Below are 12620 nucleotides of genomic sequence, written 5' to 3'. Positions count from 1 at the left end.
TCAAGGGTAGATCGCAAAATGAACTGGTAAGATGCAGAGCAACCATCTCCATTATTAAATAAATAAATAAATACTTGCTTTTATCTTCTTTACTTATCAAAATTCTGAATAAATATTCTAAAAGTTGGCCTAATCCATTTTTACACTTCCAGAAAAGGTCATGGCATCCTCCTCCCCAAGTAGAATCACTCATTTCATCAGTATTTGCTGAGAACCTATGTGTGCCAGTCAATAAGGGAGAAGAGAATAAGACAAGAACCCCACTGTCAGGAAGCTTGCAGTCTAGAAGGGAACACCAGAAGGTAGGCAGATAGGATAATATCTAATAAATACTTTAATATCACCATTTACAAGGGACACACATGAAGGAAGTTCCTGATCATTAATTGGAGTTTTTCAGTAGAAGAGGGTAGAAGGATCATTCTAGCAGAGGGGAAACCCATTAGAAGCATGGCCCTATTAAGGTTCCCAGCTCTAACAGACTTAAAATATATTTCAATAAAAAGCATTTTATAATATCCCCTTTGGTTATTGTTAAATAAAACCACATGTAATATAATAGTTACACATCTAGTTTCACAGGTATGATGATGATGACAAATTTCTGTTTTGACCATCTAAAGTTTGAGATACTGATCACTCATCCAAGTAAAGATGGATGACTTGTAGGCAAGTCAGGCACCCCAGGAGCAAGCACAGAGAAATGCATGTGAGTGTAGTGAAATGAGATTCACTGAATGAAAAATCAGACATAATCCTGGCAAAGGTTGATTTGAATCGGTGTTTCTACACCAGGACCAGGCACCAATTTTTGTGTGGGTTTTTTTGGGTCTTTTAAAAGTCTGAGATTCATATTTGGTAGTTCTGAAGGAAAACCGTGAAACTTCCATGTTTTTTAGGAGGCATAAATTATTCTGCCCTTTGGACAGACAAGATCTAGTGGCAATACATGGAACAACAAAGTCCAGGATAAAGTAATCTTGTGTTCTGAGGTGAACATTTCTATGAAATAAATGCAAAAATACATAAAGGAATGGAAATTATAAGAGTAGGGATGATTTATTAATTGCTTAATGTTAACTAAATTATCTAAATGTTTCCTTCTATGCATCATAACATCATGGATTAACTTCAAAAAAGGAACTTTGTCAATGCCTATTAAACATTAAAGTCTTCCTTTCAATTCCACCAAATGTTTGACTACTGTAACACTGTAATTTTATTTACACCAACATTAAAGCAAAAAATGGAATTTTATCCACATCGTTTGTTTATAAAACATATCTAATGCTACAAGTTTAATGAGACATATACATTTTTACTAAAGAAGATGTAGCATGATTGCTTATATTTTTCAACATAACCATTTAATATTTTGGTTTAAGCAAATGCAGATTTGCTAAACTAAAGGATCTTCTATAATACTAAAAACATGTTGAAAATGAATATTGGCAATATTTGGGCTTGCTTCTGTCACTAATATCGTCCTGATGCTAATGCCATTCAGAAAGGGAAAAGATTCTGTATTTCCTGGTTTTGCAATATCAGACATCACATTACCCTTAGCAAACTACCTTAATATCATTGATGAGAGGAATACTGTTATAGCCTCAGTCTCCAGAAAGTCAACTTTGATTGACTGTCTCAAATTTTCTCACGTTTAGTTTTTTGTGGCAGATTTTAGTTTCTAAGACATTAACACTCAAAAGCTGGGGAATTATACTTAGTTACATGTTTCATAGCTTCTGCCTTCTCTGAAAATTAGGATTGGTTTGTTGACCTCTCTTATTTAAGACTTTCCTTTTATTTTTCATGAATTTTGAATGCCAAAATAGTCTTACAAACTGAGTATCTACAAAGTCCTTTGAGGGAAAAATCCCAGTAGAAAAGAGGAATTTCTACTCCCATTAATATATTTGACTCATTAGTCTGATAGATGAATTTTGGAATAAATATGAAGAAAATTTCTGTATAGAAATCCTGCTCATCTTGTCAGTTATTCTTTCTGAACTTGATCTTTACAATAGATAACATTAGTTTGTTGGAAGTTTATAATGTTTAATATAGGACACATATTCATGTTGAAATTTAAGTAAGGTGCTCTCTCTTTTTAGGTAGTCCTTGACTTGTATTTGACAGAAATTTCCATTGACTTGTTTTTAGACCTTTGATCACATCTCCAAAATTCTGGGGCTCAACCAGTGAGAGATATAGGATCCCCAATTGAATAAATAATTTTGCATTAAGCTGATCATTTTAGTCATGTTTTAATGTGATTGATCACATATTGCTGGAGATGGCATGAGGTACAGTTTTCCTTTGGAAAAAGTCAATTCTCATTTGAAAGATATAGCATCCATACTTATTTATTTGATGTAATATTTGCCTTCTATGATTTAGAATCATTTGATGACCAGTTTTCCATGTCACTGTAAAGAAAGTCATATTCAAATTGAAACACAATAGAATGCTAACTATACAAACAAAACAAAGCCAAGTATCTCAGTTGTAAATATTGCTAAATATAGGAAGAAGTTTCCAGTGAGGTTGTTTCTTTAAAAGCCAAGCTTTGGCTGGGTGTGATATGCAAACCTCCAACCAAGGGACTCCAGAGGCTGAGTAAGGAGAATCACAAGAAGGAGGCCAGTCTGAAAGACTTTGTCTCAAAATAAAAAATAAAAAGGACTGGGGATATAGCTCACTGGTAAGGTTCCCCTGGTTGAATTCCCAAGACTCCCCACAAAATCCATAATTTTTGGAAGTAATTGTGAGGTTTGGTATGAATAATGAAATGGCACAGTAGGTAATTCCCAAGGTCCTATACACATTCAAAATATAGCTCTTTGTGTTAGTGACTGTGTTGTTGAAAATATTGAAATGATATTAGACAAGATGGCAAAAGACTACAAACTAGTTTTAATACTGAGTTTTATCAAATAATTCATTGAATGATGTATATAAATAAAAGGCTATGAGAAAATTAGCTGAAATGAAATTTAAAGCAAAGAGTGTAGAATCTTGAAATTTATTACTTGTGTTACCTGCTTGCATGTGAATATTTTCTTAGAAACATGATGAATGATGAATTAAGCAGAGGGTTTCATTTATGATTTATTCTGTCAGCCTGGTGGATGAAACCGAAGAACACATACTTGTATTTCCTCACTTATAAAATAATAATCATATCACTTACCTATAGGCAAAAGTTTTAGAGAGTCTTTGTGATAAATATTTTAAATGTAATATTCTTGCAAATGCTTACAAAAAAAGTAAAATTATTTTTAAAAATTCTTGAACGTAAGATTTTCTCTTATTGGTGAGACTTTCTGATTTAACTGTAACCAAATTTATGCTTCACTAAAGAGATGTTTAATACTGATAAGAAATTACCTAATTTCAGGCCTTAAAAGAATTCCACTGGTATTAAGTTAGAATATTCCCTGATTTATTATACAATATCTAGCAAAAAAATGACAGATATTTTAAATACAAATTTAGGGTCTAATGTTAATTACAAAACTACAATTGTATATATAGTCAAGAAAGTTAACTACTTAAAGAAAACTAAATTCTATCTCAGTGTAAGAAGGCATCTGGGGCTCTTAAATAAACTGTGGATGTGGATATGTTTTTAACTTGAGATTTGATGATATTCATTTACCAACATCAAATATGAAAAGTTGAACTTCTGCAAGAAAAGTCATTTTAAATTAAAAAGTACTGACAAAATTCATTAAAAATAAAAGTCTAAAGAAAACTTTCTTTGCTGTGACATTCTGGCAAAAAGACTTTGAAATATTCAATCATGCTAAATGAGTTTTAAGGTTGAATTGGTAGTGGTAAGGTGTGGACTGGAAGTGTCAAAGTTCCATTGTATCCCTTACTAGCAAAGTACTTGCTTTGAAAATGAATCACCTTTTCTTTAATATCTTATAATTTCAATATGGGTTTGTATTTTTTAAAAATAATAACACATTATAATTTATTGAGCTTTTATGATTTCAAAGTTTCTATCAAGAGTAAAAACTAGCAAAAAAACATTTTTCTAATACCAGTGAAAAGCTCAATAAATAACATCTAAGAAAATTCTTTATTGCTTCTCTTTTCAAATGGGTTTGAATGGGTTTGTGGATGGTTTCATTTGTTAGATTGTTAGAAATTTAAAAACTGGAAAGATAGACTTCTATATCATATCTGGATATTTCACACAATTAGGTATGCTGCAGGATAACCATCACTTGAAATCATTTTTCTTCAGTTCAATTCTGACATTAACATAATATTATAAGGGAGTCATAGTTTCCACTTTTCACTTACAGATAGTATAAAGAGAGTTTGCTGTACTAAAAAATGGGAACTAATAGTTCCCAAATGATCAAGAGAAGACTAATAGTACCTTTGTCTACTCTTTTAAATTTGGATGCAGTTGACTCTCTTCATTCTGTAATATGGGGCAAGATACCTTAAATCTTTAAAGAAATATTTAAATAGAAAAAATAATATAATTATTGCAACCCTAAGCATTGTCTAAAAGCAATACTGTATACAACTGTCACTAATAATGAATTCCTAAGTGTGTTAGCAGAAGTTGATAAAAATAGAAATAAGGCCAGGGCATTTGTTACATCATCAAACAAAAATGTAAGTGACGTTTAAAGAGAAACATGTGAAGTGACCATTTATTGGATGTTATCTGCAACTCTTGTTAGACAGTTTTATTCTCATTTACAAATGAAGAAACTAAAGCTTGGGACTAACTGAATAACTTATTCAAGGTGACATATTGATACAAAAGCAGAATTGAATTGTAAGTTTGTCCATTCTAAGGTCCTAGCACAAAACTATTAAACTAAAATATTGCCCAAGTAGTAGAAACTAAAATGACCTTGAAACTCTCCATCAATCATTGTGAGAGAATGTACTTTTAAATCTGTGAAGAAGAAAAAAAACTATTTTTTATTACACTCTAAAAATATAACACAGCACTGGAAACAGAAAAGACATAACCAAACCTGAAAAAAAGACCAGGGTCTAGTTATAGTAACACTATCTCAAATGCACAAATTCCTCTGACTTTTGGAGATTTCCAATAATATTATTACTATTATTATTATTATTATTATTATTACTTACAGTGCTGGGATTGAACTCAGGGCCATATGCTTGCAAGGCAATCATTCTACCTAGTGAGCTATATCCCCAGCCCATCCAATATTATTTTTTTTAAAAAGAATTTATGTAAGCGATTCCTTCTTTCCTTGTTACTACCGTGGTACAAGGAAAATAACTACAGCACATACTATAACATTTTAATAAAAAGTCTCTTCTTGATATTTAGTGTTCTTTTTTCACCATCAATATTAATAGATAAGGGGCAATAGTTATTTTATGTGCTATTTCTTCAATTAAGATATAACTGTTCTTAGCACAGTTGGATTACTTTGTAAAATAAACACCAACAATGAACAGATAAAATGACTCAATAATTGATTGGTAAATACCATGTAACTATGGAATAATTATATGCCCTGTGAATTATATAGTACTTATAGTTGACATTATTTAAGAAACATAAGAAATGAACTTGTAATTTGTACTTATCAGATTTCAAGTCCAAACAACCAGTTAAGTATCCTGTTATTATATAAAAGTATCCTATCATTAGATACCTGGTCAGTAATAATCATGCAATTAGTTACATATATCATACTCCAAAGCAAAATACAATCATAATATCCTTGGCGTATTGAGAAACAATTTATCCATTTAACACATTTAGGAAGAAAAATGCATTTAAATGCAGAGTGTAATTAATGCATGCAATTACCCAATAAATGTTCCAACAGTTAACAGAAAGAGAGAGCTTGACTGGCTCCTTCTCGTTATTCAGGTCTTTCTCAGTTCAACTGTCAGCCCTCAGCACAGCCTTTCTTGGTCTTCTTGTCTAATGTCATCTCAGTCACACCCATGCCCCCCAACCCCCCCCCCCCATAATATATTGTGTCGTGGTATTCTGTTTAATGCCCTCGTTGCATTTTTCACTCTGGGAAATTATTTTTTTTAAATATCTATTCTACCCATTAAATAAAGTAGGTCTTTATCTAATAAAAAGACCTAGTTTCTTTTTTAGAGAAGATGCTGTTTCTCTGTTCGAAAGGCAGGCATTCCTCCTGTTCAACACTACAGTCCTGGTGAGTGTTTTTGGTAGGCAGAAGCACTGGGATGTTCGTTGGTGAATGAATGAATTAGTACACCTTATAGACAAAGCACTTGCCTAGGGTTTAAAACGAGATAGATTATCTATCTGTGCCACAAGTCTTACATGGCAAGATACTGAAGTAAGGTGCCATATATTCAAAACATTTTCCAATGCAGATTTAAATGCAGATTTTTTTTAAAAGAACTAACCTTAACATTTAATTCAAACACACAGATATTCTCAGTGCTAACATATCGTTTTAACCTGTTTCCAACAACTCTGCCTCACATAAACACACTTTGGATTGCTTGCCAACTGTTTCTAACTGTACACATTTATTTCTACAGACAACCACATTAATTGGTCTTTTGAAGACTGCTCGGCTCCTTCGTCTTGTGAGAGTGGCCAGGAAACTGGATCGATATTCAGAATATGGCGCTGCTGTTCTAATGCTCTTAATGTGCATATTTGCCCTGATTGCTCACTGGCTGGCTTGCATTTGGTATGCAATTGGGAATGTAGAAAGGCCATATCTGACTGACAAAATTGGATGGTTGGATTCCTTAGGACAACAAATTGGGAAACGTTACAATGACAGTGATTCAAGTTCTGGACCATCCATAAAAGACAAATACGTCACAGCACTTTATTTTACCTTCAGCAGTTTAACCAGTGTAGGATTTGGAAATGTGTCTCCTAACACCAATTCGGAGAAAATCTTTTCAATTTGTGTCATGTTGATTGGCTGTAAGTAGATTTCTCTTTTGCTATCTGTTAGGATAAAATAGTACCACAAAATTGATACTCTAGAGAATATTGAGAGTAAAGAAAAATTATAGAAAAGCGTGGAGATAATGGAGTTACATACATGGGTACTGTATTCTATTGAACCCGATTCTTCCTGTGAAGTGAAAGACACATAAAGGCCTTTCTGGACCTCAGGAAATCATGGGCATAAAATTGGAGTGACATGGGTCTTGGGATTCAGAAACTGAAACTTGCAGTTCACTCTTGTTGCTATTTAAAAAACTGGTATCATTTATTACTAATAGATATTTTCTATTTCAAGCTCAGGTCAGATTATATTAATATTATTGATAAAGACAGATGGATAGGCAGATATAATTATAGATAAATATAGATAGAATCATATATGTCATATATATGTGGGTATTTATATATCATCACTATAATTATAATGTAAGTTAATTTTGCAAATAAACATATATATATACATACACATGCAACACATATATAGTTGTGTGTATACATACCTGTATTTTCTCTTGACATTGACTAAAATTCCATTTTCCTATGACATTACTCCAAGAGCTAAGTATTTGGTCTTTACCTTGTAATGGGTTGCTGTTAAGAGCATTATTTATTACATATATTCTTTGGAATAAAAAAAGAAATTTAGGTTAAGGTGAAGTGAGGTTAATGTTAATATTTTTTAAGAATTATCCTGTGGAACTACCAAAGATAACTTTGATGATAGCAAGCACTTAATTGGCAAAAGTATGATTGATTTTTACAGCTTCAAGAAGAGCGTCATATTTAGAATACATACAAAGTTGAAAAGAGATCTGATGTTCAATTTTTAAATATCAACATAATGACTACTGAAATATGTTTAAATAAGACCTATTTTAAAAACTTAGATTCTCCCACTTTATTGTTTACTCTTTAGAAAATGTACTTTGCATATATATATATATACACATATATATGCGTACATTTGTTGTTTTCATTTTAATAACATTCAAATAAGAAGACAACACATTTAAACATCTAAGATATTCTACAAATTCAACTCAAGCCTTGACTACAAACACAGAAGTAACATTATATCCAGAAGGAATTGGAGTCTACTTAAAAAATTATACTTTCATCCAGATAGATTGAATCTCTCCAAGCAAATTCAAACTATTTCATGATTGTAATGACTAGAATAAACTTTACATTGGTTTTACACTTTAGTGGCATAAGTTACAAGCAAGGAAAAGAAAAAGGGTTGTTATTGATTGTTTCTTTTTAAGAAAACAGAATCTGTATTTAGAAATTTAGAATTTTCAAAACATTAAAGTTTAACCAGTTCATCCAGTTCATCATTTAGTGATTCTCACCACAGTGAGGATTAAGAAATATGTGGTGATGTTTATAATGTGAACTATTTTAAATGAAAGAAAGTTCAGTTCATCAGTTTGTCTATACCTAATCTCTAATTCCTAAATCAAGGAAGTATCAGCAGTTTGCTTTCTTACTTACTTTCTTTTTCTTTCTTTCTCTTTCCCTCTCCCTGCCTTCTACTTTTCTTCCTTTCTTCCTGTCTTTTTCTTGCTTTTACCAATATAGAATCAGATTATTTCTACTGATCCCTTAAAAAGAATCTATTTTTCCTACATATAAATTTTATCTTTTAAGAGAAAACACTCTAGTTAAATTGAATACAGTACAATAAACTCAAAATCCACATAACATTTATTTTCCTAAAAGACTCATTTCTATAAATTTAATCAAAATGGAATTGTGTAAAACTTAATGTAACACAGGAAAAAGTTTACAGATATTCCCAGAGAACTCTATCATGACCTATTATGGAATAAATAATAGTAAAATTAAGACTTGCAACTCAGCAATAAGAAGAATGTCAGAAATTTGCTAAGCCATTTGATGTATATGGATATATTTGTACCTGCTATTTCCAGCTAGAACTAGATTAGGAAACCATTTGGTTTTCTCTGTTTGCTAAATTCATTCTCCACGCATACACTTCACACTTCTCAGACTCATTAGGAAGCCTAATTTTGACCTAAAAATAAAACGCAACTGAAAATGTAATGTAAAATGTTATATACATCCTACTTATAAATATAGCAATTATCAAATTTAACTCCCATCATCCTTGAGCTTCTTTAAACTCAATCCTCATACTAAAGATATTTTAACACAAGTTGTAGAATAAAGGTAATCAACTATGTGCATTACAACAATATAATTCAAGAAAACTTAAAAAAATTAAAAATTGTCATCTAACCAAATGCAAAAAATTCCAAATTCTGTAAAGGTATTTTAAAAGCTGCTACCTAATTACTGCCTAATCACTTCTGTTTGAATACATGAACAAGGATCAGAAAATTCACTTTTACTGTATGCATAATTCAAAATGAAAAACAAAGGGAAATTAAGCATTCAAGTGTAAATATAATTTATTCTCATTTATTAGTATCTATGCTAATTTATAATATAACTTTATACTTTATTCAAATTCTAGAAATGCAAGGTATATACTTAATTTAAAGAAAAACACATAAACTAGTAAGATAAGAACAAATGTCTTCCATCTCTAACCAGCTTAGCAAACAACTTGGGAGAATTTCTCAATTGCATAGACTATATAAAACAGTTACTAGCAATGTCTACTTTCAGCTCTGATGGAGTAGTCTTACCACTCCCTATTAAACAAATAAACAAACAAAAGAATATCAAGCAGAAACCCAAACAAAATGTATAAGGAAATTGCCTTCAGATATTGGGAAATAAGCAGGGAAATGTGATCCCTGAGAGAAGAAAAAGAACCAAGATGGCCCTATCTTACCCCTGGTTTCCTGCCTATGGACACCTTCCTAACCACAGTGAACAATAAAGCAAAAAACAATCAAAGCAGACACAAAATCCCCATTGAATTAAGAAAACAATATCAGAGGTTGTGAAGGCCAGGATGTTATGATGTGCAATACAAAAAGAAAAATAGAAATCAAAACAAAGGAGAGACAACTATGACAAAGTAAAACTCCAGCAAACTGCAGGGGAATCCCTCTAAGTACTAATAGATACTAAGACACAACTACATGGAATGAAAGTCCTCTTGACCTGGCAAAGTAATATACAAGTACTGCAATCTGAACAATTTTTGGAGTTCACACAGGTTTGGGAGATACTGAAATTCAAACAAGCAGAGTGAGAACCCTCCAGTGAACATCTATGATGGAGGGTTCTTAAATAACTAAGTAATCCATTAAATAACTAAGTAATTAAATAACTAAGTAATCATTAAATTAAATAACTAAGTAATTAAATAACTAAGTAATTAAATAACTAAGTAATCCATTCTTAAAAAGAGCTATTGACCTAAATAGACATTTTTCAAAAGAAAACATACAAATGGCCAACAGGTATATTTGAAAATGTTCATCATCACTAATCATCATGCAAATGCCAATCAAAACCACAGTGAGAAATTACCTCATTCCAATAAGAATGACTATTATCAAAAAGATAAGTATTGGCAAATTTGTGGAGAAAAGAAAACACTTGTACACTGTTGGTAAGGATATAAGTTAGCACAGTCATTATGAAAAACAGGATGATGTTCCTCAAAATCTTAAAAATAAACCTGCCATAGACCAAATGGTCCCACTACTGGATAGATATAGCCAAAAGAAATAAAATCTTTCTGCCAAAAGGAAATCCAGCCCCCATGTCTATTATAGTACTAGTCACAATATTCAGAAAAGGAAAATAACCTGAATGCACATCACCTGATAAATAGATAATCAAAATATCCAGTGGAATACAATTCAACCTTAAAAGAGAATGAAATCTGTCATTTAAAATAACATGGAATGAACAGAGCTGAAGATATTTAAGTAAAATAAGTCGAGAAAAAAATGGAAATTGTATGTTCTTCTTCATGGGTGGAAACTAAAAAAGTTGACCTCAAAGAAATTGAGAGTGTATTAGTGCTTACAAGAATAGGGAGGAAGAAAAAGGGGTAGGGAGGAATGAAAAGAGATGGATCAAGGGCAGTGAAGTTACATTTGGAAAAGGGTAAAAAGTTTTGGTGTGCTATTACACAACAGGGTCCCTATAGAGAGTGATTGTGATAAGAAGAAAGGATTTTGAATGTTTTCATCACAAAGAGATGATAAATGAGGAGACTGGTAAAGTTGCACTGATTTATACATTATGTAATGTACACATATATCAAAACATAATGGGCAGATCGATGTGTCTATAAATCATTTTATAATAAATTTAAATTTAAATAATAACAATGTCTACCATTTTAAAGAATAAAAAAATGCAGCATGGATCAATATTAATTTTATAATAGCATAGTTAAAAAATAATAGATGCAGTAGGAAACAGAAAAATGTGACCCATAATCAAGCAGCAAATCAAGTAAAGAAAGGAAACATGAACTGACAGAGATGATGAGACTAACAGAATACCAAGTACTTGAACAAATGTGTATGTGGAATCCCCAAAACTGGGGAAGCAAGCAGAAATATAACAAGAAAAATAATGCCTGAATTTTTTCCAGTATTTATGATAGCTATAATCTATAGATCCAAGAAGTTCAGTGACTCCTAAAAAGATTCGAACCCGGGCCTCCAGCATGTGATGTGCTATATCGCCACCACTAAACAGATTAAATGTAAATAAAACATATCAAGACACATATTAATCCAAGTTTGGGAGTTGGCATTTTGGTAATGTACCTGTAATCTCCGCTACTCAGGAAGCTGAGGCAGGGGACCTCAAGTTTGAAGCCAGCGTTGGCAATGTAGGAAGAAGACCCTGTCTCAAAATAAAAATATAAAAAGAACTGGGGATGTAGCTCAGTGGTAGAGTGCCCCTGAATTCAATACCCAGTACCAAAAACAAAAAAGTATAATCAAATTGCTAGAAACTCATTACAAATGAAAATCTTAAAAGGGACTGGAAAAAAAAAAGCATAAGGTTAAGAGATTTATTATTAGAAACAATGAAAGCTAGAGATACTGGAATAAAATCTTTCAGTTGCTGAAACTAAAAATATCAACATAGAAATCTGTCTATACTGCAAAAATGACTCAGAAACAAAATGTGACAAAATTTATCATAAGCAGATAATAAGAATTTATGAAGTTCTTCAGGCAAAAGGAAAATGATAGTGGAAAAAAATTTTCAAACACAAAGGAATGGACACTGGAAATGGTAAATATGTGAGTAAATTTAAAATATTCTCCCTTATTTTTAAATTTCTTCAAATAATTAACTCTTTAACATTAAATTAATATCAATGAATTTATATGTTTTATATGTAGAAAGAGAAAGTATGACAATAATAGCACAAAAAATGGGAAGGTGAAGTGGAAGTGTATTGTTTTAAGATTCCTACATCATGCTTGAGGTGTATTATGTTGTGTAAGGCAGATATGATAAATGAAAAACATATTGTAAATACTACCCTTATACCTAGCAGACCAATAGAGAGGACAGAATGAAATGTTAATAAATCCCCAGCGGGATCAGGAGGCTGAGACAGGAAGATTGAGAGCTCAAAAGCCAGCCCCAGCAAAAGCAAGGCGCTAAGCAACTCATTGAGACCCTGTCTCTAAATAAAATATGAAATAAGGCTGGGGAAGTGGCTCAG

The 12620-nt window shown here is 31.7% G+C and overlaps 1 protein-coding gene across 2 annotated transcripts in view; it reads left to right on the top strand.

The window, feature by feature from the left end:
• Positions 1-12620, top strand: part of KCNH7 (potassium voltage-gated channel subfamily H member 7) — a 477670-nt gene that overhangs the window by 408381 nt on the left and 56669 nt on the right. For both annotated transcript variants that reach the window (XM_079131238.1, XM_079131237.1), the window contains one exon: positions 6547-6946. In XM_079131238.1, coding sequence (XP_078987364.1) covers positions 6547-6946 — 400 coding nt within the window. The remainder of the gene's footprint in view (positions 1-6546; positions 6947-12620) is intronic.

Source organism: Sciurus vulgaris, assembly GCF_902686455.1.
Source record: "Sciurus vulgaris genome assembly, chromosome: 3".
Lineage (NCBI taxonomy): Eukaryota > Metazoa > Chordata > Mammalia > Rodentia > Sciuridae > Sciurus > Sciurus vulgaris.
Note: the sequence above shows the minus strand (reverse complement) of the source record. Positions and strands in the feature narration are given on the sequence as shown.